This window comes from Alosa pseudoharengus, unplaced genomic scaffold, assembly GCF_046254945.1.
Source record: "Alosa pseudoharengus isolate Yale_2024_CS ecotype anadromous, Long Island Sound unplaced genomic scaffold, YU_APseudo_1.1 YU_APseudo_1.1_scf_3, whole genome shotgun sequence".
Classification (NCBI taxonomy): Eukaryota; Metazoa; Chordata; class Actinopteri; order Clupeiformes; family Clupeidae; genus Alosa; species Alosa pseudoharengus.
This window is the reverse complement of record NW_027468718.1, coordinates 11,602,380-11,627,275: the sequence shown is the minus strand read 5'-3', so window position 1 is coordinate 11,627,275 and position 24,896 is coordinate 11,602,380. Positions and strand designations below refer to the sequence as shown.

Here is a 24,896-nt window from a genome sequence, read left to right as displayed (position 1 = left end):
CATAACTACCACTGAGCCGCAGTCTTCTGCACAGCATGGCGCAGCGTTTCAGCTTCACTTCACTAAGGCATATGAAGTGCGTCCAAATTCACCCATTCTTCTCTTTTGAACTCTTCGAGAAGTAGGCTACTCATCCAATGTGTCACATGATAGAGCCTTTTCTCAGCTTTTAAACGGAGCTAGCCACTATTTTCTGTGATCAACAGTTTGCGAGAAAAATAACTTAATTTAATAATTATTCTCTGCGCCCATCTCCACATCCATTTGTCTCGGTGGAATATCGTAGACCTACACACTCTTCACGCAACACATGGCAAACCATATATCAGAATAAACAGCAGACCTTACCGAACACAGAGGTGTAATGCATTCCCGTGTATAGTTAGCTGTTCCAGAGTAATCCGGTTTTTAAATAAATTGTAGCAAAATTCAACATGGTCTTTCGGCTTTAAGCATTTCTTAAAACTGAGCTGTGCTTACATCGCCTAGATATCTGTAATTATTAGAATCAGAGAATATACCGGCAGCTCACGGATAAGAGTTTGTCAATGTAGCCTTAATGATTTCTTTTCACAAAATGCTAAGCATGCATGTATTTAAGTTTCTTAAAACTGAGCTGTGCTTAAATGGGTCAATGCATGATTTCATAACAGACCAAATAGAAAATAAAGGTTAAATGTTAAATATAGCCTATATATCTGTACATATTAAAATCAGATTATGTAGGCTATAGTTAGATCAAGTTGGACAGTAGCACATTTTAATCATGGATAGTAGTTGGACAGTAGCACATTTTAATCATTTTATGTATCTATAGTGGCTGGTGAAAGAGCTGAGTGGCTTTTCTTTGCGTGGGGGGGGGGACCAAACCTACGCCCTTGGGTGGCAACAAGCATGCATTTAAAAATCTCACTGCACACAATTGGATAACACTAGACAATGTTTACTCTGAATGATTTCGGACTTTGACACAATCGGGTGACACTACTACCAATGTGTACTGTCCTCCAACGTTGCAGCGCTGTCTTGTCATCAGTTTAGCTGGTTCCCCGGAATGCAAGGGGGAAAAGTAACTTGCATCATTGCTCATTGCCAGAGTGTCTCGGAGAGACAATTCCATTGTGCTCTCGCGAGAACTCTGTATTTCCAGGGTACAGGAATGCATTAAAGCCTACACCTTCTGCAGTATCCTTGTGCTTTGTCGAAATTCTTCTGAGTTTGAATCAATTAATCCAAATTAGACACAACAACTACTGTTGAATGTTAGCCCTGTCATTAGTTTGGGCATTCTGCCTCCACAATTAGACATAATAAATTATTTAATTTAATATTTGGATGGGTTCATATCAATTTGGACCCGCAAATGGCTGGCTGTCAACACTGTTGTGTAATGTTTAACCAGAAAAGATACAAAGTCCAGCTCACTGAAAGGGGAGCAAATGGCATTTGTATTTCATTTGAGACTCCTCCATGGCTGCTGTGCAGACATCCATGATGCGGGCTGTCATCGCGCTTCTGATCGCTCTCCTGTGCCTGGGCTCTGCTCAGGGTGGGAAGCTGTTAGTGATCCCAACGGACAACAGTCCCTGGAGAGGCATGAAGCCCCTGGTGGAGGAACTGGGGAGGAGAGGTAACCAGGTGGTGGTCGTGATCCCAGAGGTCAGTGTCAGCTTGGGCCCCTCTGAGCACACCACCACCCTGACCTTTCCCGTACCATACACCCAGGAAAGCTTTGACACAGGCTTAGACGAAGATCTGCTCCAATTAATAAACACTGATGTCTCCACTGCTGTGGCAAGGTTTAGGAATTACTGGGACACCCTGTACATGCTGAGTAATTACACCATGATGGCTTGTGAAAGTATGCTGTACAACAAGGAGCTGATGCAGACCTTACGGGACTATGAGTTTGATGCTCTCCTCATTGACCCTTTTTTGCCTGTTGGAATCATCGTTGGGGCTTATCTGGACATTCCGTCTATCTACATGAGTGGTCCTTATCCTTGTCCCCTTGACATTATTGCTACAAGATGTCCTCACCCTGTTTCATACCTGCCACTACGCTACACACACTACAGCAATCGCATGACCTTGTGGGAGAGGACCGTCAACCTGCTGAGGTCCTTACTGGAGCCTGCGGCCTGCAGTCGTCTCCACGTTCACGCAAACAAGGTGGCGTCTGATATCCTGCAGAGGGACACGTCCATTGTGGAGCTGGCGAGCAACGCAGCACTGTGGCTCGTTCGGTTTGACTTTACCTATGAGTTCCCCATGCCTCTGATGCCCAACATGATCATGATTGGTGGGATTATGTCTACAAAGCCAAAACCGCTACCACAGGTAAGTTTGACTTGGTCTGGTGATGGCCCATTAGTTTCAGGTCATTTTTATGTGTACATAATTTATTGTATCAGAGATGCATTAAAGCAGCTGCTGACTCCGGTAAGACCAATAGATGGGGACTTGTGCATTTATGTTAACCAAACGTGGTGCACGGACATCACCATCACTGAGAGTCACTCGTCAGCTAACCTAGATTATTATACGGCTCTTCACAATGCTAGTAGAACGCTCCATTGATTTCCCAAAGTTCTAGCGGTAAGATATATCATGTAATTACCGCTGCAAACATATAATTACCGCTGTCAATGGCAACAGGTTTTGTGCTTACGATACGTCTTTCATATCACTACGCAAGGACTGGAACTTCATTCAAACGTGAAAGCAGACGGTTGATCAGCTGTGTTCTAAAGAATGTTTGATTCAAGTTCAGCAGCGTGTGTTGCGAACTATTTGTTTCTCAGCAAATGCCACGATGAACGGTAACAAATAGGCTAGGTTATGTAGGCTAAAGTCATATCGTGGGGAGTTTATTATTTCGTTTTGGCAAGTAGCCGTATAATATGCGGGATAATGTATAGAACACCGGTCATTACTGTGAAAATAAGTCCCTTCAGGGCGGAACAAGACCCCTCCGCTGCGCGTCGGGGTCCGGTTCGCCCTGTCGGGACTTATTTTCCCAGTAATGACCGGCGTTCTATACATTATCCCTTACGTATCTCATGGTTAAGTGTAGACCTTTATTTCTGCCCAGAGGGTTTACATCAACTGTAGTAATGGCAGCCATCGGATTGGGAAGGGCGAAATCCCAAAGTGATGCTGGCTAACTTTTGTCATGTAGACGTAGAGTCGGTAAAGCACCCAATTTACCTCTGCCAGAATTCCTGTTTCCATTATGCCACTGTATTGAAGTTCTTGCGTTGTGACTAGATTACAGTGTGTTTTCACAGTACTGCGTTTTTCCGCGTTTTCAGCGGTTCAGCTACGGTAACCGACTAGAGCTTCTGGGTAAATAACTATGTTAAATTGGGTGCCTCACTGACAATTTTATGATGACATAGCCCCACCCCTAACCTCTGACCTTAAAGGGACACTTCACCCATTTGCATTAAGCTTTATATCGTTAGGAGCCCAGTCATGCTTTTGAATGGTCGTGCATCATTCCCTCATTTTCCCCTGAGACGGGAGAAATACGGATTTCAATGTTGCAGGTCCAGCTTTCAATGATGTAAAAATCATCATTTTGCATCATTGAAAGCAGGAAGTCCCATATCTTTGTAGAGGGGGTGAGACACAAACACTCCTTCCTCATATTTCCAGGGGGTGGGACCTACTCATGCTACAGACCTATTACAGATAAGTGGGTGGGACTTAACTTGTAGATACTAAAAGATATGACTACCATCTTTTTTTTAAGCTAAGCTAACAGGCTAGGCTCTCGCTTTGTGGAGAAAGCTGATGGTTATGGATTTGGCAGACGCCTTTGTCCAAAGTGACACATACAGTATACAAAACAACATAATATTTAAAATTGAACAGGGAACCGATTAGAATGTTGGTCAAATATAATAAGGAGAATAGTAATAATAAACAACAATATCAATTCAATCAATAGCCTGATAAAAATAAGCAATGAAAATGAGGGGAAAGGCAATAATAAAACAATAATGTTCATTCAATCAATAATATAAAAACAATGACATGGTAAGACTACATTAAGGAGAATATCAATAATAAACAATAATGTCAAATTAATTAACAGCCTAATGAAAATAAAACAATATTATACAAGTACATGTTGAATAGGAATGTCTTTAGACCCCTCTTAAACGACCCAAAACTACCACAGGAACGGAGAGCACTGGGCAACTCATTCCACCAACATGGAACCTCTGAGGAATAGAGTCTGGAATTAGACCTAGTTTTTATGACTGGTCTACATAACAGACGCTCATCAGAAGACCGCAGTGGGCGGTTGGGGATGTAAGGCTTGATTATTGAATTAAAATAACTAGGAGCAGATCCAGTCAGTGTCCTATAGGCCAAAGCTGATAAGTAACAACGATGGCGGGTGGTAATTTTGAAATGGGGATTCTGAAAATCTTGTGTGCGAATACGATGCATGTAACTACCTGGCGCTGAACAGTTGAGGATGATTGAGGAACTAGGAGGCCTGCAGCAAGACCTGCCTGTCAGTTAGTAGAAAGCCCGGACCGGCTTGAGCTGGGGCGGACTGGTGGGCCTTGCGAAATCGGCTGAGGAAACGGCAGTAGGCTACTATGCATTTGGATGTGCAGTGGCCTTACCCAGGTAAAAACAGAATTTTGTACAAGAAACGTATTATATAATATAATTATAATCCACCACAATCTAGTTAGGCCTACGTCCAACAATGTGATGTTCCTGGGTTTCCAGGATTTCGGGTCAACATAAAAAAAATTAAATTGAACTTGCTGATTGATGGGTTCAAGGAACCAGCTGTGGAATATCCATCCTTGTCTCAGCTGAAATTGTATTTTAAGTACATGTTAAGATCTTAAAATTAGTCAAGGCTACTCAGTTTTTCTCCCCAATTCCCTGATTTCTCCTCATTTCAAATGTTGCCTTTTAGGCTACTTATTTTATTTCACATTAAACATTAGGCCGAAGCCTACAACTAGGCTCCATCCATCCATCCATACAGTGCAACCGGAAAGTATTCAGACCCTTTCAAGTTTTCCACATTTTGTTATATTTCAGACTCATCTTGAAATGGATTCAATTTTTTTTTTCTCATCAATCTACACACAATGCTCCAACACTGGAGTGTAAATGTATTAAAAATAAGTATACAGACCCTTTGTTGAACACTTGAAATTGAGCTCTGGTGCATCCTACTTCTATCAATGGTCCTTGAGATGCTTCTACAACTTGATTAGAGCCCACCTGTGCCTAAATTAAAGGACCAATTCCAAGAACCCATTCTAGCCCATTTCCAATTTTCCTAGATCTAGGCACCAATCAGAACCCTTGAGGCGGGCTTTACACGATGACAATAGCACACCCTGTTGAAGAAGCCGGGTTTTTTTTTAAAAACATCAACGATTGCTGCTGCCGCTTGTTTGAAGCTGCTATCACGTTGGTTTAAGACAGGGAGTAAGAAGTTTCTTAACTGCTTCCTTATGTTGGAATATGCAACATTGTACAAACATGTAAGGCATACATGGGCAACATACGGCCCGCGGGCCACATCCGGCCCGTGGGCTTTCCCTGACCGGCCCGCGTAAGGTCCGTGAAAGAACAATAGTCAAAAAAGAGCCTAGCATAGAGATAATGCATGCAAATCAATATCGTTGTTTTTATTTTGAAAGCGACTGCTATTTGTACGCCCATACATTTGTGCGTGGATGCATACGACATAAACACCCTCACTGATGTGCTGGTGAACAGAATTTATGCTTCTGCGTCGACACAATGCAGTTGCCTTTACGTCGGCGTAAACCTTTCAAAGTTTTGTGTCTCTTGTCTGCGTCGCTCACCACCGCAAAGGTTGTTAGAACGACTGGAATTCCTACTGCTGCTCGTTGGCGATACGAAGTGTTCATTTCAAAACGTTACTGGCAGATAGACAGTTTACAATCGGATAACCCCGTAATTGTAACCAAAATATGTCTGAGTTTATTTGCAAAGCTTATGTTAGCGAACTAGTATGATGCTACTACCCACAGGTTGCTTGAAGCAGCCGGCTCAACACACAGAGCGAGTTGACCAATCACAGTTATGTGCATAAAGTTAAAGCAAAAGAATAGCCTACATTTTTAAAATAGTTTTCTTTGTGCATGTTGATTAACTAATGACAGCCTACTATTGTCTGCTCCACATTTTCGTAGTCTAATTCTGCATAGAGTTATTTTAATGATGGTAATGATTTAATGATGAAATATTGCTAAGTGTTGATGAAATGGTGGCACAGGCCTATCGGTTGTACTGACTCCTTCACATTTTCATGACCTAGTCTAATTATATAGATATTGTAGTACTTTTTTATATCAGTCTTTGAAAACTGAAAAAAAAATGTCAATGTCAAAAAATAATTTTGGAGAATGAGGATTAAATACTGGACATAGATTAAATATTGCTGTTTTTCCTTTGTCTCCCTCACATTTTCATCTGTTCTTACGACTAGTAAACAAAACCATATGATTTACTTAATGTTATACAATAACAGAATAGAATTGAACAGAATTGAGTTCAGACTTGAGTTCGGTATTTTGGGTCCAGCCCTCATCAACAGTCCCAGTTTGTCATGTGGCCCCTTGGGGAAATTAGTTGCCCACCCCTGATGTAAGGGGTACCTATGTGATATCTGCAACAGTGGTAGGCTACTGAAAACGGTTTGATATTCTGTTCATTTATAGGCCTACAGTAGCTGGACACATAGCCGACAGAAAACACATATGCTACTTTTGAATTGGTGTGCTATGCGAGCATAACCCGAATGCTACACTTCAGTGTTTGCCTTGAAACAATTCCGGCATAATTTCTTTGAACGTTTCAGTCTCTCGTCCCCCATTCCTGCTTAATATGTCCCGGTCAGCCAGAAAGGACATTGAAACAAAATGCTCGTTTGAACGTGAACGGTTTTGTTCAGAGCTGAAAATGCAATTGTGTTTGACACAGGGCAGATGTAAATTGCTAGTGACAAAATATTAGCTTTCAGTATAGCACGATGTCTTTGTAAATTAGCCTACGTTTAATTAAAAAGTGGTTAATTCTTCCTGCTTCTCCCTACAACCAGACAGTGTTGCAAATTGTGTCTTGCAAATTGTGTCTGTCTCTTTCGTTGCTCTGATTGGTTTTTGTCCTCTCCTATTGCGTCCGAGGCATTTTGATCGGTGTCTGTTTGGGAACGCCCTTTGGAAATGGACTGTGAACGAACCTTCCCCAGACCCACTCTCAGTTACGACTGAGAAGGGTCTGGTTTCAACCGGGCTACCAATATGTAGGAAATAATGGAAAAGAAATTGTAACCATTCCAAAAATTATCACCATATGTTGTCAGAGAGTAAGGAAACACGCTGAATTGAAGTAATGGCTTATTTGACAATATTACTATAACCCGTAAAACCCATGAAAAAAAAAAGAATTACGGGGCGGAATCTCTTGGAATTTTTTTCAAAAATGTTTTGAACGATTAATTCTAGAATAGCGTATTAATAATGGGCTGGCGTGTCCTCCTATTTGTGTTGCCATGTTAGCAAAGTCATGAACGCCTATGAGAGGCAGGCAAATTTCCAAAATTAAAACAAGAAACAAATTAAGTGGACATCGGAGGAGCTTCCTGAGATGGCAACGTCTGCGTCAAACGAAGAATATCAAGTCTGACGCAGAGCTGGCCATATTTCTCCACGACAGGTAGCCTAGGCTAAACTTCATCTGCATCGCTAACTTCAGCTAAATATGTTACGTTGGTTAGAGAGGTATTTTTTAATTTCACTGTTTTATTTCCGTAATGATGTTCCGTCGTCTGATTCTGAACACACAGCCAGCAGCACCAACAGCAACGTCCCTCCAACTTCTGCTAACATTGTTGTCCCTTCTCCTCCAACTTTTGCTAATGCTAGCATGCTAGAGGTCGTCGCGGGAAGCTCCGTGGACAGCAGCTCACCTTTCCTCATATGGACTGAGGAGATGTGGGCGAAAAAAAAGATGGCATACCCCTGGTTAGATGCCAGACATGGAAAACTCGGCTGTAAAGTATGTTCTTCCATTGCTGATTTGTCGGTTTTTAAAACCCAAGGCTCCAGAATGGGAGATGAATGGCGGTCCTATACTGTCACCCACAGTGGAACAAAGAGAGTACGATGCTATCCTCTCTTAGGAAAAAGATTCTGAAACACCTACCGTCTAATGGCCACATTACCGCTCAACGCATTCAGGAGAATGCCAGAAGAGGGATACTGGAAACAGTTTGTGACGACATGAACGCTTCCTATATGAAGGCTTCTTGTGCAGTGTTCCGCAGTGTTTACTACTTGGCACAGAACGACAGGCCATTTTCAGATCATCATGGACTGTTGGAGTTACAGTGTGAGAACGGGGTCGAAACTGGTATAGGTTTGCACTCCCGCTATAGCGCAGCACAGATAACGGACCATATAGCTTCACAGATGCCAACAAATCCAAGCCATAGAAGGTAAAATTTCAATCCTCATTGATGAATCGACTAATCTAACATCTAAAACGTCTGGGTTACCTCGGTTCCCTTAGCAGGGACCAGATATAACACATGGGACGTGATGTAGGCACGGATCCAATCGAAGCACTTTTCACTCACGCCGATAGGCTGAGAAGGCGTCAGTCAATCCCTGAGCCCGCCCCCAGGGCTACAAATATCCATGACGGACGCCGCCTCTGCCTCTTGCAATACTGAGCGCAGATGCTCAGGAAGACACTGTAAACGCCACATTGTGTTAGATCTGGTCCCTGCTAAGGGAACCGAGGTTACATATGTAACCCAGACGTTCCCTATCGCAGAGACTGCGATCTAACACATGGGACCGTATTCCCTCACGCGTGGATTACAGTGGAGACCAAGAGCACTAACCCACAGGGCTAGCCCTCCTCTGGCAACATGCCTGGCGAGATTATTATACACAGTGTGGTTCGCTTATGCACAGTGTGAGATATCTCTCTTTTTTTCTTTTTTTTTTACAGGGTTCCAGATGACGTTTCAGTCCCCGCCCCCAATACCTCCTGTAAAAAACTAGGCCCAGCCACATCCAACATGTAATAACGAATGAATGTGTGGTGAGAATACCAGCATGCAGAACGGCAAATTTCTTCCACTGTGACTCCCTTTAAGAGAGCCCAGGAGGAAGACACCCCCCGAGTAGAGTGAGCACGCAGCCCCTCAGGAGGTTCTAAAGACAGACTCCTGTAGGATAATACAATAGCTTCAACAATCCAACGTGATAGACTTGGTTTGGTCAAAGCTCTGCCCTAAAGGCCTGTGAGCCAAAGCACACAAACAGCTGATCTGACTGTCTGAAGCCCTTTGTGCACTCCATGTAAAACCGGATGGCCCGCACTGGGCACAGTTTACTCATCTGCTCATCTTCCGCTGATGCAAAGGGGGGCGGTGAGAAAGCTGAAATCACCTGATTACGGAAAGGTGTCGTGATCACCTTGGGTGTATAATAGGGGTGTAACGGTACACAGAAGTCACGGTTCGGTTCATACCTCGGTTCGGACATCACGGTTCGGTACGAGTTCGGTACAATGGAGGGAAAAGCAAAACAAAAATGCAGAAAGCATTTTTTTTTTTGTACATGTCTCAGGCTGTACCACCTAGTGTCATACAGTCTCTTCCCTGAGTTATCTGCAACAGCCTGAAGTGTGTAAGATGTAGGCTAAACAGTACAATAAGTACCCAGACTCCATCTGTAACTTGTAAACAAAATAAGACAATCAGCTATGAAACTGAAAATAGGCCTACAGCATCTCTTATTTCTGAAAGTGCAAATTACATAGAAAATGATTTTTAAAAATCCACTTAAGCAAGACCTTCAACATCTGTGTTTAGTTGTATATGGAAGGGTCTACAAGTTGCCTCAATATTTTTTTTTATTGTGTGTAAAGTAATAATCTAGTCTACTAACTGTGAAAATATCACACTATTTTGCCTTTAAAAAAAAAAAACGAAATTGCTCCTTTCATTTCATAAAGACTACAACTAGAAGTCACGTGACTGCCCTTTGACGTTAACTCACCGTAGCATGGTTTGTTTATTAGCCTGGTTAGCGTTGTCACTTTATTTTACTGTCTATGCACTTAACACTACCAGCTCCTCATGTGAGAAGTTACAAGTTACCCCAACTTAAAGGTAATTACCACGCGATTTACATAGCTTTCTGTCATTACGAAATCATTTAATTTAAGCCATGGGTTTTGGCCCTATTTGTATGTGTATCCAAAGGCTGCTGATGCGCAGGCGAAGTTTTTTCCCCTCGTTTCAGTGATTGGTAGCCTACATAATCTGGGTGATGGCTTCGAATATGTGTAGCATTTTTTCCACTCACATACCCAACAACTGCTGAACAACGCCGACACACAGTTTCATCTTATCCACCACTCTTTCGCCTGTACTAACGTTACTGTAACTGAAGTTTTCAAACTTGCGATATTAAAGAGACCAGCGGATCCTCTAACTCTTGTGGGTCTAACCTTAGTGCTGCTAATGACTGACGGACTCGACCGACGACCTGACAAAAAAAACATAGGCGCCAATCAGAGCTAAGGCGAGGCTACAGATTAGCGTTAGGTGTCGCTAAAGAACTCCCGTAACTCTCGCTACTTAACAGTAATTGCGCATTACATTAATTAATGCGCACACGAGTTTTATGTATTTTTATACCGTGTATTCTCCGTGTAAATTCATGCACCGAACCGTGACGCCCGTACCGTTTCGGTTCAATACGAATACATGAACCGTTACACCCCTAGTGTATAAGCAGCATTGGGGCGCAAAATCACCCTATCTCCATCCCCAGAGAACTGAAGACATAAAGGGCTGATAGACAGGGCTTACATGTCACTTACACACTTTGCTGACACCAGCGCCAGTAGGAGCGCTGCTTTTAATGAAACACATTTTATGTCCACTTCTCCCAGGGGCTCAAAGGGAGGCCCTGTAAGCGCACGCAAGACCACCAACAGATCCCACATGGGCACCAGAGATTTATGAGGCACCCTAAGGCGCCTCACACCAGCCATAAAGTCGAAGCGGCTTTGCCTTCATTAAACATCTGCTGTAGAAATTCTAATATGGTACCCAGTGTACATGTGATGGGGTCATGCCCCCGTGGGGCACACCACCGTTCAAACAAACGCCACTTTACAGTATAAAGAGAGCGGGTTGAAGGTGCTCTCGCACTTTGAATCGTATTGACCACTGCGTCAGACAGACCTGAGGCTAGCAACCTGCTCCGTTCAGGTGCCAGGCTCTGAGCTGCCACAGTTCTGGACGGGGGTGCCACACAGTCCCGTTGGCCTGTGACAGGAGGTCTCTCCTGAGAGGCAGCTCCCAGGGCGGCTGCACCGACATCCTGTTCAAATCTGCAACCCACGGCTTGCTGGGCCAGAAGGGTGCTATCAGCAACAGTTCTCTCCTCTCCTCCACAACCTTGTTCAGCACATGTGGAATGAGAGGCACTGGTGGGAAGGCATAAAGACGCATGTCTGGCCATGGGTGAGCCAATGCGTCCACGCCCAGCGGGGGATCGTCGCCCCCTGGCGAACAGGTCCACCTGAGCTTTGTAAAAACGCAGCTATATCTAACCGACCACTTGCGGGTGGAGACGCCAGTCCACCGCTCGAGGATTCCCCCTGGACAACAGGTCCGCGCCATAGTTGAGATGGCCCGGAATATGCATCGCTCTGAGAGAGAGGAGGTGTTCCGCAGCCCATAACAGTAAGCGGTTCGATAGGAGATGTAGAGACAGGGAGCGCACACCTCCCTGGCGATTTATATATGCCATGGCCATTGTGTTGTCTGTCCTGACCAGCACATGGTGACCCCTCAACATGGGAAGAAAATGGCGCAGCGCCAGCAAAACCGTCTGTAGCTCTAATACATTTATTTGCAATTTGGCCTGTGCAGCTGACCAGCACCCGTTCACTGACCTCCCATTGCATAGAGCTCCCCATCCTGTCAATGAGGCATCTGTCATGACCACCATGCGGTGCGTCACTAAGCCCAGGTGGGCCCCGGTACTGAGGAACCGAGGGGAGCTCCATATCGCCAGCACTGAGGAACCGAGGGGACCTCCATATCGCCAGCACTGAGGAACCGAGGGGACCTCCATATCGCCAGGGCTTTCCTGCATTCCGAGTTCACCACCGCTCTGCGGTGCCTGTCTCTGGTGGGGTTGAGTTTTTGTGACAGGAACCACCTTTGAAAAGGCCGCATGCGTAGCGGCCCCAGCGGCAGGGCGACTGCTGCAGATGCCATCATGCCCAAAAGCCTCTGGCAGAGAAGAGAAGTGACCTCTGACCAAGCCTGAATTGGGCAGCGCACAACATTATGGCTTTCCTCCTCTTCTGAGAGAGGGTGGCTGTCATGGTCACAGAGTTCAACACCATGCCTAGATAGCGTGACGTCTGACTGGGTCTGAGAACACTCTTTTTCATGTTGACCGCAAAGCCCAGACGATGCAGATGTGACAACACTAAGTGGGTCTCCTGAACTGCCAGCTCCTGAGAGCTGCTACATAGCAGCCAGTCGTCGATGAAATTGAACAGACGCACCCCCTGCAGCGGGCGATGGCCGCCTCCACACACTTTCCACCACTTCACTGTCGTCGCCCAGGGCAGATGACAGCTCAGTGAGCAGTTTTGCCTGGTATCTCTGCAGCAGTGCCGCTGTGTTGATGGAGAATGCTGCTTGCCCAGCCACCAGGTAGCCCTTCTCCACCAGGGCGGCTTGGTGTCTTCCCAACGGGGTGGGGAGGAGGGGCCTACAGCCCAGGCGCATAGTGGGTGAAGATGGGGACAGGTAGCCCGCTACAGCATCCTCCACCGGTGGGAAGGAGAGGTATCCACACTCCTTCGCCTGGTCTAGGTGCATGTAGGCTGCGAAGCCCGGGACTGGAGAGCGGGCTGAGAAGGGGTTGGTCCATGATTTCACCAGCTCCCTATGAACCTCCGGGAAGAGGGGAATGGGGCTGGGAGGAGGCACCTTGGGTCCACTGTAGTACTCCCCATCCAGCAGCGAGCTCTCTGTGGTGGGTGGGGAGGGGAAGGCCTAGCTTGCTAGCCGCCCTCAGGGCTACCTCGTGTAGCTGTGTGCCAAAGGTCCTGGAAGACACTGGGGGAGAGGGTGCCCGCGGTTCTTCCATGTCAACATCCGGGTCGGTGTCTAGCTCTGACACCTCCCCGTCGCTGTAGACATCTGGTAGGCTACCCGAATCCAGCCCGAAGTCCAAATCCGGCAACGGCTGGTCGGAGAATTCTGGAGGCAACTCCACTGCAACCTTGTGGCGTGCTGCTCCAGGAGTGCGTGGGGGAGTGGGCAGCTGTGGCGGGAGCGTAGCCGCCAGGCTCCCTAAACTCCTGATGGAGAGGTGCGCTCCAGTCAGCCTCAGGAATCTCTGTTATGTAGGCTGATCCTCCGGTGACTCCCTCGCCTCCCTGCGAATCCAGTAAGCGAGAAGTTTGTTTGCCTTCACAAGTGTTAAGGTGGCACAAAAGTCGCAGGGGGGGCCGCCAGATAAAGCTGCCTCGGCGTGCTCTCTGCCAAGGCAAACAATGCACCGTCGGTGCCGGTCCCCCTTATCCCTGCTGTGCCCACACTCAGGGTACAACTGTCTCGACATTCTGAGAAAGAGAAGAAAAGTTTAGTCAACAAATACAAGCTCGGTTCACTTCACCGAGACGGTAAAGCGACCGAAGCAATAGTTCACGTTAACTACAAACTCAGGCCTGATAGAAACTAGCAAGCTAGTTGGCTAACAGGCTTGCCAGCTAACGTTAACGTTAACTTCTTTAGTTTGATTCAACTCGTGGCACTCAAAGCCAGTGACCAGCGAAAATCCACTCACCGGCTTAAGTGAGTAAGGCTCACGGAGTCGAAAAAGAATGGGCTCTCGAGTCTGAGAGCAATCTCCAATCTGAGGACGTGATACGAATAGTGAAGTACTCGGATAGATCACTTCGAAGCGAAGTATAGAAAGAGGCGGAGGCGGCGTCCGTCATGGATATTTGTAGCCCTGGGGGCGGGCTCAGGGATTGACTGACGCCTTCTCAGCCTATCGGCGTGAGTGAAAAGTGCTTCGATTGGATCCGTGCCTACGTCACGTCCCATGTGTTAGATCGCAGTCTCTGCGATAGGGAACTGCACTTATTGTATACCTTAAATGTGAAACGGACAAAAGCTGTGATCCACATTTTATGTTTCTTGATTTAATTGAACTTCCTAACCAAACAGCAAACACAATCATGCATCATCTGCTGAAGTGCCTCCAAGCACACGGCTTCGATGACAAATATTTGAAGAGACATTTAGTTGCATTTGCAAGTGATGGAACCAGTGTCATGTTGGGGCGAAAATCTGGCGTAGCAAAGCAACTGGCTGAACATTATCCCAATATATTGACTTAGCATTGCCTAAATCACTGGCTAGAGCTCGCTGTGGGGAACACTGTGTCTGACATCAGTGGTGTGAACCACTTTCAAGCATTTATGGACAAACTATACACTGTGTACAGCAGATCACCCCAAAACCAAAGAGAACTGACTGAGTGTGCTAACGAATTGGAACAACAAGTGGGAAAAATCGGCCGTGTGTTGAGTACAAGATGGGTGGCTAGTTCTTTTCGCACAGTATCTGCTGTTTGGAACAACTTTGAGTCGTTGTGTGCTCACTTCAGCTTTGCAAAAACAGATCAGAGGCGATCGGCCTCTGATAGGGCACTGTATGGAGGTCTGTTAAAGCGGCTGACCTCAAAGCAGTTTGTGTTAGATTTAGCTCTCATGTATGACACGCTGCATGAATTAGCCCTGCTGTCAGAATGCTTACAAAAACGCACCACGTCCATGGTCTATGCAGACAAACTGATCAACCGTACCATTCGGTTCATTGATGGAATGGGAGAACGACCCGGGACCAGAGTCCTTGGAGCTGAAATTGCAATATCAGAAGGCAGATTTGGCTCAGTTCTGCTGACTGACAACCCCAAAATAATTTCCATCAATCGGCCCCAGTTTCTCAGAAGTCTCAGCAACAATCTCAGCCATCGGATGTTCACCTCTGCAGGGGCAGCAACCTCCCAGACCGAGTCCGACTATGCCCGCTTGATTTCCCAACTCAAGGTTCTGCAAAGGGAGAGTTGGCCACCTGCACAGAGTATACCCCCTGGTTTTGGAGAGGTGGAAATTACTGCACTCTGCAAACGATTCAGGCTACCATCTCTCAGTGCAATTAATGGATTCAGAGACTTTATTGAGAGCAATGGGGAGGTTACGCCTGATGAGCTCAGGCCTTTAACAAACTGCACTAAAGTCATCCCATGCAGCACTGCAGAGTGCGAAAGGGGATTCAGCCAGATGAATCTTATCATCACCCCGACCCGCACTAAGTTACTGATCGAAAGGGTATCCGCCTTGATGTTCGTCAAGCTACATGGGCCACCACTACGCCAATGGGATCCGACAGGATATGTGACAACTTGGCTGAGATGTCATCACTCAGCTGGGGATAGGAGAACGAGACTTGCAACCAAATCCCGCAATGACTCTCCTGACCTATTGTGGCGCTTCATTTGACTGTTTGTTTAGTAGCAGTTAGCTAAGTGTAATGAAAAGCTACAACTGTAAGTTACACTGGTGGTTTTTCTTGATGCAGCGCCGTCTGTCGTGTTTTATGTGTTTCATACGGGAGAGCCATGATATTGCCTAAGTATATATCATTATCTGAGTTTTTTAAATTAATGACTGTTGTGGAATTAGTCATATTGTAATTTCCAGTTTAATATTTTAACTTTAAAGGGACACCAGGCAACGTTTTTGTGTTAATTACTCATCTTCGTAAGTCGGTATATGGTTAAATGACTCATTACAGGGCGAATGAAGACTCTCTCGCCCGCCCCTACTGCCTGTAGGAAGAATATCCCGCTTGCAAGTTACCTGCCGACCGAAGCAGGATCAGTTTACATCCTGCATCCACAGTACAGAGGCAGGCTAAAGAAACGCTAGCGATTGTTGCAAACGTGTGTATAATGGCAGAGCAGCGAAAACCCTTGATGGAAGATGCAAAGAAGAGGAAAAGAGCTTCAGACCGAGCGAGGGGGAGTTTCGTAGAGAAAAAGCATTAGGCTTGCCTGGTGTCCCTTTAATGAAAAGCTAATCAAATAGGCTATAGGCCTAGGCCTACGTTAGGCTACACTGGTGTTTTTTTATTGAGGCAGTGCCGTCTGTCATGTTTAGGAATATGTTTCATACCGGATTTGCAATGACTGTTGTGGAATTAGTCATATTGTCATTTCCAGTTTAATATTTTAACCTTAATGAAAAGCTAATCAAATGTAAGCCTACTGGTGTTTTTTTTAGCAGCGCTGTAAGCCGTGTTTCATGTGTTTTCGGATTGGCGAGAGCCATAGCCTAGCCTGAATGAATGTGTGTTTCATGTGTTTTAGGATTGGCGAGAGCCATAGCCTAGCCTGAATGAATGTGTGTGCAGTTATGAGAATGAGATAATAAAGCAGCACATATTAAGATTGTTGTCGGTGATGATTTCTGTTATTGGAATAGCTACAATTTCGGCATCTAGCAATTATTTTCAGACTGTGTGTGTTGGATACGTGCAACAGGCTTGGTCTATTATTTGTGATGACGTCATAAAATAGCGTCCCCCCACTAAAAAAATCCCCATTACACCACTGATTACATCTGGCAACCCAGAAGAGGCTCGCGTCTGATAGTCTTGAGAATGTTCACCAGTGTTTTGATTTTGGCCTACAGAACGTTCGGTAACAATCCTACAAATCATTCCTTTAATCCATTATTAGGACAGGCAGACATCTCTTTATATAAGGTCTCACAGTTGATGGTGTATGTCAGAGTTTTTTGCTTTTTGGCAAACTCACACACACACACACACACAAAAACACACAAAACACATGTACACTAAAACAACCACACACTCTGCACGCACTTAATTACAAACACACAAAAAAGGAACAAAGTAGGAAATGAACACAATTTGACAAGCGTGACTTATTTTTGTGGAAAAAATGTGCTGGACTGGGCGGTCATATGTTGTACCGATCTGCGGTACATGTAGTTCTTAATACTATAATTTTACTGTTGTACTGCACTACAATGGTGCTGTTACCACACTGCACATACAGTAGCTGTACATACTGTACATATCTGTTTATATGGTTCATTCTAAATATCCATATTTATTCCGTTTTTCTGTAATATACTCTGTTAACACACTGCATACCGGTGCATGCACCATCTATATTGCTCTTATTATGGTACTGCCACTACATTGCACATATCTGTACATGTTGTTCATACATTGTTCATATTACATAGGCATATTTATTCTGCTCTTATAAGGTTACTGCTAAAACACTGCACATGCTTATATTTAATTTATATTACTCTAAACCACCTTCTGAAAACAACTGTATACTACTGTCTACACTGCACTATATCATTTGTCCTGTCTATGCACCACCTACTTTGTATATCACATTGCACTTTTTCTGCTTTTTTGCACTTCTGAGACACAATGCATTTCGTTGTCTCAGAGGTGACTGGCATGGGAAAATTTCCATATAAAGAACAGGACCTTCAATAGCCACAAGATTGAGTGTAACATAAAACAATTATTTATTTTTTTTAGGCTGCCTGGGGTAGTGGCTTGGTAGAGCAGCGAAGAGCGGTGAAAGGCAGGGATTTATGGGAGTTGTTGGCTTTCACCCACATGAGCCAAAAACACCTTTTTGCCTTTTTGTTGGTCAAGAAGGCACTTCAATGATGACTCCACATTTCTACTACATAAATGACCCAAATAAAATAGCCTACACATTCATCTTCCCAGCGGTGAAATGCTCCTTTAATCCAGCCTCCGCACTTGACCTCACCTGACACGAGTCGACCCTTGTCAGAACAACAACAACATGCAACTCCATGGAGTACATCAACAGAAAGGGTAAACGTTCCCTTAATTTGCAAGCTGTTTGCGACTACAAGTACCATTGCTCCATTGAGATTGAATGGGATTTAGCTAACTAGCGGTGGTTTTGCTAACAAAGTTGCTAGTTGTCTGCTGCCCTCATTAGATAGAGATAGATAGATAGATAGATACTTTATTGATCCTCAAGGGGAAATGCAAGGGTCTCAGTAGCATACAGACATAACACACAACATGCACTTACAACAGAAATGGTAAACATTAGTATAAGTATAAACATATAACTAAACTCCACTGTACAATAAAGACAGTAGAAGATAAGATAAGAAGCTAACAAAACTAAATACTAAATACACTATATAAGTTAAATTAAGAAAGTCCAATGTGCTTGAGGGTGATCAAGCATAAGACGCGTACTGACAGGGCCAGGACTGGTGAGGTGCTAAAGTGAGTGAGTGTCATGGTGAAGGTGCAAACAGTAGTCCAACCATAGTCCTTAGTTGTGTGTGCCTGGCAAGGTGCTCAAGAGAGTGGGTGTCATGGTGAAGGTGCAAAAAGTAGTCCAACATTAGTCCAGCAATGCAACAGTAAGGTCTAGAGACCAGCATAAATAATATATACAAATAGGAGAGTAAAGTGTAATGTAGACAAGGTAAAATAAAAAACTATTTCAGTGCAAGAACAGGTTGAGGTAACAGTGTAGCAGTAAAACAGTAGTGAAAACATTAGGCTGTGTACAAAACAGTAGTAAAACAGTAGTAAGCAGTAGTGGGCAGTCAGTACTCAAAAAAACATGGACATGGAGAGGGTGGAGAGGCAGACAGACTAAGCAGAGAAGTCTATCTCTCCTCTTCCCTTTAGTGAGGCATTGAACAGTTCAATCGCCCTAGGAACAAATGACTTCCTCAGCCTTTCAGTTGTGCATGGCAGTGAGCGAAGTCTCCAGCTGATCAAGCTCTTTTGGTTTTTGATAGTGCTGTAGAGCGGATGACATTCATTGTCCAAGATGTTTATCAGTTTGTTTAGGGTCCTTTTGTCAGATATTGAAGTGATGCACTCCAGTTCAGCTCCCACTACAGAGCCAGCCTTCCTTACCAGCCTGTCAATTCGCCCAGCATCCTTCTTCTTTGTGCTTCCTCCCCAGCATACCACTGCATAGAAGAGGGCGCTGGCCACAACAGCCTGGTAGAACATCCTGAGGAGCTTGCTGCACACATTGAAGGACCGCAGCCTCCTCAGGAAGTACAGCCTGCTCTGTCCTTTCGTGTAGAGTGCATCAGTGTTGGCTGACCAGTCCAGTTTATTGTCCAGGTGGAGACCCAGATACTTGTAGGTGCTTACCACCTCCACATTGACCCCATTAATGGAGACTGGAAGCAGAGTGGGCTTAGACCTGCGGAAATCCACCACCATCTCATATGGGAGAGGAGAGTGAATAGCCACATGAGGTGCCTTTGAGCAAGGCCCCTAACCCCCAAATGTTCCCCGGGTGACGGATGAAGTGATGCCTACTGCTCCAGGTGTGTGTGTACGTGTGTGTATGTGTGTGTGCGCGCTCCTGGTGAGCTCACTGCTCCAACTGTGTGTATGTACGTGTGTACACTACCGGATGGATCAAATGCAGAGGACTAATTTCCCACAGGAATTTTGTACAGGTCACATAAAATATGATTTATAATGCCTGTTTACTAGCCTGGCTAACGTCAGACCTCATCTCATTGAGATGGCGTCTGGGAACTAGGCATTCATTTTCTCGTATTTGAAACGTGGTTTACGAATGCCCAGAGCCGTTTGTTGGGCGCTACGAATGTCTATCAAATGCGTCTGTACGTAGCTCATAACGGCTTTGGTGTGTCGTCATCGTCTTGCTGCCCTCCCTCCGTTCTGTGATTGGTTCCTTCGTTGAGGTGAAAACGAAGTCCATAGAATCCAGGCTGCCTAGCAGCGTGAATAAAATCACGCCCGTAAGGCAGCATGGGAAAACCCAGGCTACCTGTTCACAGTAAATATGTAGAATCAAGCAGGAAGAATGCCTCAATTTTCCTGTATTCCTGTATTTGGCAACAGTTTTGAGGACTGTAAAAAATATTAAATACCTTGGTCATCTTAAAACCGATCAAATGGATGATGAATATATGTATACAGACAACGTTGTAAGTTATATGTTCAGGCCAACACGATAGCACGCAATTTCAGCTTCTGTTTCTGGCTTCATTTAAAGCATAGGGCCTACTACACACCACTTAACACGGCCCATCTGTAGTCAATCTACAAAAACAGCATGCAGAATCTGCAAGTTGCGTACAATGATGCCATGAGAATCCTCCTAAAAGTTTCCATAGAGGTGAGGCCCAGTCAAATGTTTGCCACTGCAGGAGTGAGCACATTCAAACCGCTTTTAAGAAATGTAATGTTTACATTTATGCAACGTCTGGAGGGATCTGTAAATGGTATTGTGGCTCTCTCGAATCCCATTTTGAGCTACTCATCCAGAGGGTGTACTGGCTGAAATATGTGAACTGTTTTTTTTTATTTTTAGTACATTACATTACATTTGGCTGACACATTTTGTTTCTTGGTATTTTATGCCCCCAACGTTGTCTTCAAAGCAGCGCTGCCTGGAAGGCATTAGGGATGGGCATGGGTTAAGGTTAGGTGCCTTTAAGCCAGCAGTGGCAGCGCTGCCTGGAAGACGACATTGGGGGCATAAAACACCATCGAGCACACATTTTTAACCAAAGCGACTAACAACATGGTAAACAGTTTAAGTCTATACAGCAATTCTCTCAACAATTATAGGACAATTTTAAGAAAAGTACAGTAAGAATAAGTGCATCAGTGAGTGCTGATTTTAAACAGTTAAGTGTCAGTTCTAGACGGGTGGAGATGTTCTCTGAAGAGCTGGGTCTTCAGGATTTTTTTGAAGAAAGTCTATATATATTCTGTGTATGTTATCTGTCTTGTCTTATGTGTGTATTCATGGACTTGAGTAATAAAGCTTCCTTCATTAATGAGCATGCATGTTTTTGTGTATATTTGTGTACGCCCTTGACGAGTTGTTGAATTGTTATCTGGAGAAAGAGCTCAGCTACAGGGAGCTGTTAGGTCATGAGGGACTTTAACATTGAGTATCCACTGATGTCCAACATGGTCTAAATAGAGGGATTAACAGTGCCAAGAGAAATGCTCAGCCTTGCCTTTGACAAGTGGTTTTTAACCATAGAGCCAAACAAAAGTTCTAAAACAGACAGTTCCGATCCTTGATTATGATTGGCTGAATCACGCTCAATGCCGTTGTATAATCCAGCACAACCCTACACGTTGCAGAGAAATATTTTTCTTTTGGGCTGGTATGTTTGACTCGCAGTACAGTATTAGATATTTGCATTATCAAATGTCCAAGAAGGCCAACTTTCTTAATGTATTGTAGTGTTAAATGTGCATATCTTGTCAATGCATGTTGTGCTATATCTAGGACATTGTGTGGAATTGTTGGTAAACGGGTCATTCTATTCCCCAATGCAACCTGTGGCTCGTGAAAAATATCTGTGTTGTGTTTTCATTTCAGGAGGTGCAGAACATTGTGAATGGGTCTGGAGAAGAGTATATGTATTGTGTTTTAATTTCAGGAGGTGGAGGAATTTGTGGGGTTTGTGAATGGATCTGGGTTTTGTGAACAGTATCTGTGTTGTGTTTTCATCTCAGGAGGTGGAGGAGTTTGTGAATGGATCTGGAGAGCACGGCTTTGTGATCTTCACCCTGGGCTCAATGGTGTCCCAGATGCCAGAAGAGAAGGCCCGAGTGTTCTTCGAGGCATTCCGGCAGATTCCACAGAGGGTGAGGGGCATTTAGCAGATTTACTTTTGATCATTGTTTTGGGTTCACCTAGTCTGCTAGCTTTAATGTACTGTAGTTTGTGTTTATTGACGTACACAAACATTCAAACACACGCTGACACCGACTGGCTGTAGGTTGGCACAGGATGGGATAAAGGGTACCAGGGGCGCCTGCAGGAATTAATGGTATTGTACGCACACCCATCACAAAAACGCGTGGACAATATTTGTCCGTTTCCCGGTTTTAGGTCCGTGCATTGGTCAGCAAAATAGTAGCCTACATAGCACAGCAACATTCACATGTAATAATACAACAACGTATACAATGACCTATTCGTTTGGACAACTTGATAAAGCCCTATACAGGCTAAAGTTACCTTTAGTTTTGTTCTAGCTTATCGTGACGTCTGACTTTAAACAGCTGTCTAATGCAGTCTAACGTTCTGACAAGCAATTGCCTGTTCTTGCCCATCTGGAATAACTCCTCTAGCTTTGCTGCATCCATCCTTTCTGTTTTCGTTGTTTAAACTTGTGATATCCATGATGGAGCTCAACATTGTGTGCTGATAACCATATATATATAGCCGAGTAAAAGAAAACAACAAGTTGCCTAGTTGCATGCCTGCGTGCGTATTCTCTCTCTCCTGCTCAAACAAAATGTGTGCGCGTTAATTTTGACAACGTTTTCACTAACTTTATGTAATAGAAAATTGTAAATTGCAGCCTGATGGCATGCAGCTAATGGGATACGGTCCATAGTTAGGAAGGTATGGTGGGCCAATTTGGTGTGAATGCACACACAAGAGAAATTTCCTCTTGCTGTTGAGTAGCCTGATGGTACGCACAGTGCGTACGGACGTACACCTGCAGGCCCGCCTGAAGGGTACATACATCAGGAATGCAACAAAAGGACATTCACTGAAACTCGGCTCACAATGCAGACACAGGTAGGTCACACATGGGGAACACATAGTTATTTGTAAACACACAGTTCTAAACATGCTGCAACTTGAACATTTTTTAATTTATCCAGAACACAAGTTTGACACACGCAGGTCACACATGGGGAACACATAGTTATTTGTAAACACACAGTTCTAAACATGCTGCAACTTGAACATTTTTTAATTTATCCAAAACACAAGTTTGACACACGCAGGTCACACATGGGGAACACAGTTATTTGTAAGCACACATCTAAACATGCTGCAACTTGAACATTTTTTAATTTATCCAGAACACAAGTTTGTTGAAGATATTCTGTCCCCACTAATGACAGGAAATGTCTTTGGTGTTCATTTGTGTCACAATGTTATGTTTATTTAAGAATAGAGATGTGTTGTATGACAATCAAACAGCACAAACTGTTCCCTAAAGAGGGCGTTTGTGTCTTTAGATGGTTTGAGTTCTGTCGTCTTCCTTCCAGGTTTTGTGGAGGTACACTGGACCCGTGCCTGAGAATGCCCCCAAGAATGTCAAACTCATGAAGTGGTTGCCTCAAAATGACCTTTTAGGTTTGTTCTATGCAATGCAGTTCTGTCTGTTTGATGAAAAAGCTTTGCTGTTGAAATAAATAAATAAATAAAACAATGTGTTATTTTGACCCGTACAATGTTAGTCTATGGTGTCATATTCTATTTTGCTTGTTGAGCAACCATTTTGTGTCTGTGAATTCAGGTCACCCGAAGGTGAAGGCTTTCATCACACATGGAGGGTCCCATGGCATCTACGAGGGTATATATAGCGGTGTTCCCATGGTGACGATCCCACTGTTTGGGGACCAGGGTGACAACGCCCAGCGCATGGTTGCGCGCGGTGTTGCGGAGTCTTTGACCATTGCTGACGTGACCACAGCCAAAGTGTTGGAAGCACTCAACAAAGTCATTGGTGACAAGAGGTACAGTATGATGCGTTTGATTGTAAATTGGCATTTGCTGAAGCATCTTAATTCTCCGTTTGATGGATTGAATATGACATTGTATAAAAAGCACTATTTCCCTGAATTCTCTAGTTACAAGGCAAATATGATGAAGCTGTCTGCTGTGCACAAGGACCGTCCGATTGAACCTCTTGACCTGGCCGTCTTCTGGACCGAGTTTGTAATGAGACACAAAGGAGCGGACCACTTGCGGTCCACTGCCCACGAGCTGAACTGGGTCCAGTACCACAGCCTTGATGTGATCGCGTTGCTTACAACTGCCATACTCACTGTTGTTCTTGTCACCATTAAATCTTGTATGTTCTGCTTTAGGAAGTGCACAGGAAAGGGGAAACAACACAAAAATAAGAGAGCATAGTTGAGAAGTAGTTTTGTTTGTTTGTTTTACTTGAAGGTGAATAGTATGGTGGCGCATTGCATTCACATCACACACAAAAAAAAATCAGGCTATCTCATAATTACGAGATAAGGATAGGATCAGTGCTGAGGATCTAAACAGCCTTTCAATAAAAACAAGCACATATTTCCTACTGATTTCCTGCTTTGAATGACTTTAGTACTTTGAGAGATTAACATGTCTTTAAGTGGCATGAAAAATAAGCCTGTCAAATCGCCAACAACGGCCAAAGGCAATACAATGTTGCACGTTGACAGGAGGTACTAGGCCTACTATGCATAGGGCTACCTCCATCCACGTTGTCACACACACGCCTATTGTTTATTTTGTGCAGCTAGGCTACTTGTTCAAGTGGCATTGATGAGTTAAACAGTCACATATTTTCCTACACGTATTATATTGAGAGAAAATAGTCAGTTGTAAACAAAGAATTCGTCTTATGTTACCCTTTCGTAAATGGACTGAAGTTGGCTCTAAATATTTACTTTTATCGATTATGCTAACCGTTAGCATGATCTATGGGATTTCTCATATACATTAGCCATAAGCTAACACATTAGTTTCTGTAACTTGAAATTCTAGTCAACATGATTGCTCTTAAACAAAACATCGAAGGAATTAACTGAGATATACTCTGTTGGTCTGCTTAGTTTTACAGTGAATCCTAAGTAAAGGTTTGAAAGGAACTTCAGCTTCAGACTT

At 44.2% G+C, this 24,896-nt stretch overlaps 2 protein-coding genes across 2 annotated transcripts; both read left to right on the top strand.

Annotated features, from left to right (window-relative positions):
* Nucleotides 1-1,485: 1,485 nt before the first annotated feature.
* On the top strand, nucleotides 1,486-24,220 carry LOC143100200 (UDP-glucuronosyltransferase 1A5-like). The gene is made up of 5 exons (XM_076263169.1): nucleotides 1,486-2,340; nucleotides 21,728-21,859; nucleotides 23,285-23,372; nucleotides 23,536-23,755; nucleotides 23,870-24,220. The coding sequence occupies exons 1-5, from the start codon at nucleotides 1,492-1,494 to the stop codon at nucleotides 24,153-24,155; spliced, it is 1,575 nt and encodes a 524-aa protein (XP_076119284.1). The 5' UTR covers nucleotides 1,486-1,491; the 3' UTR covers nucleotides 24,156-24,220.
* Nucleotides 14,317-15,642, top strand: LOC143100928 (E3 SUMO-protein ligase KIAA1586-like). The gene is given in 1 exon segment (XM_076264520.1): nucleotides 14,317-15,642. A coding segment is annotated over 1 exon segment (1,326 nt).
* Nucleotides 24,221-24,896: the final 676 nt, after the last annotated feature.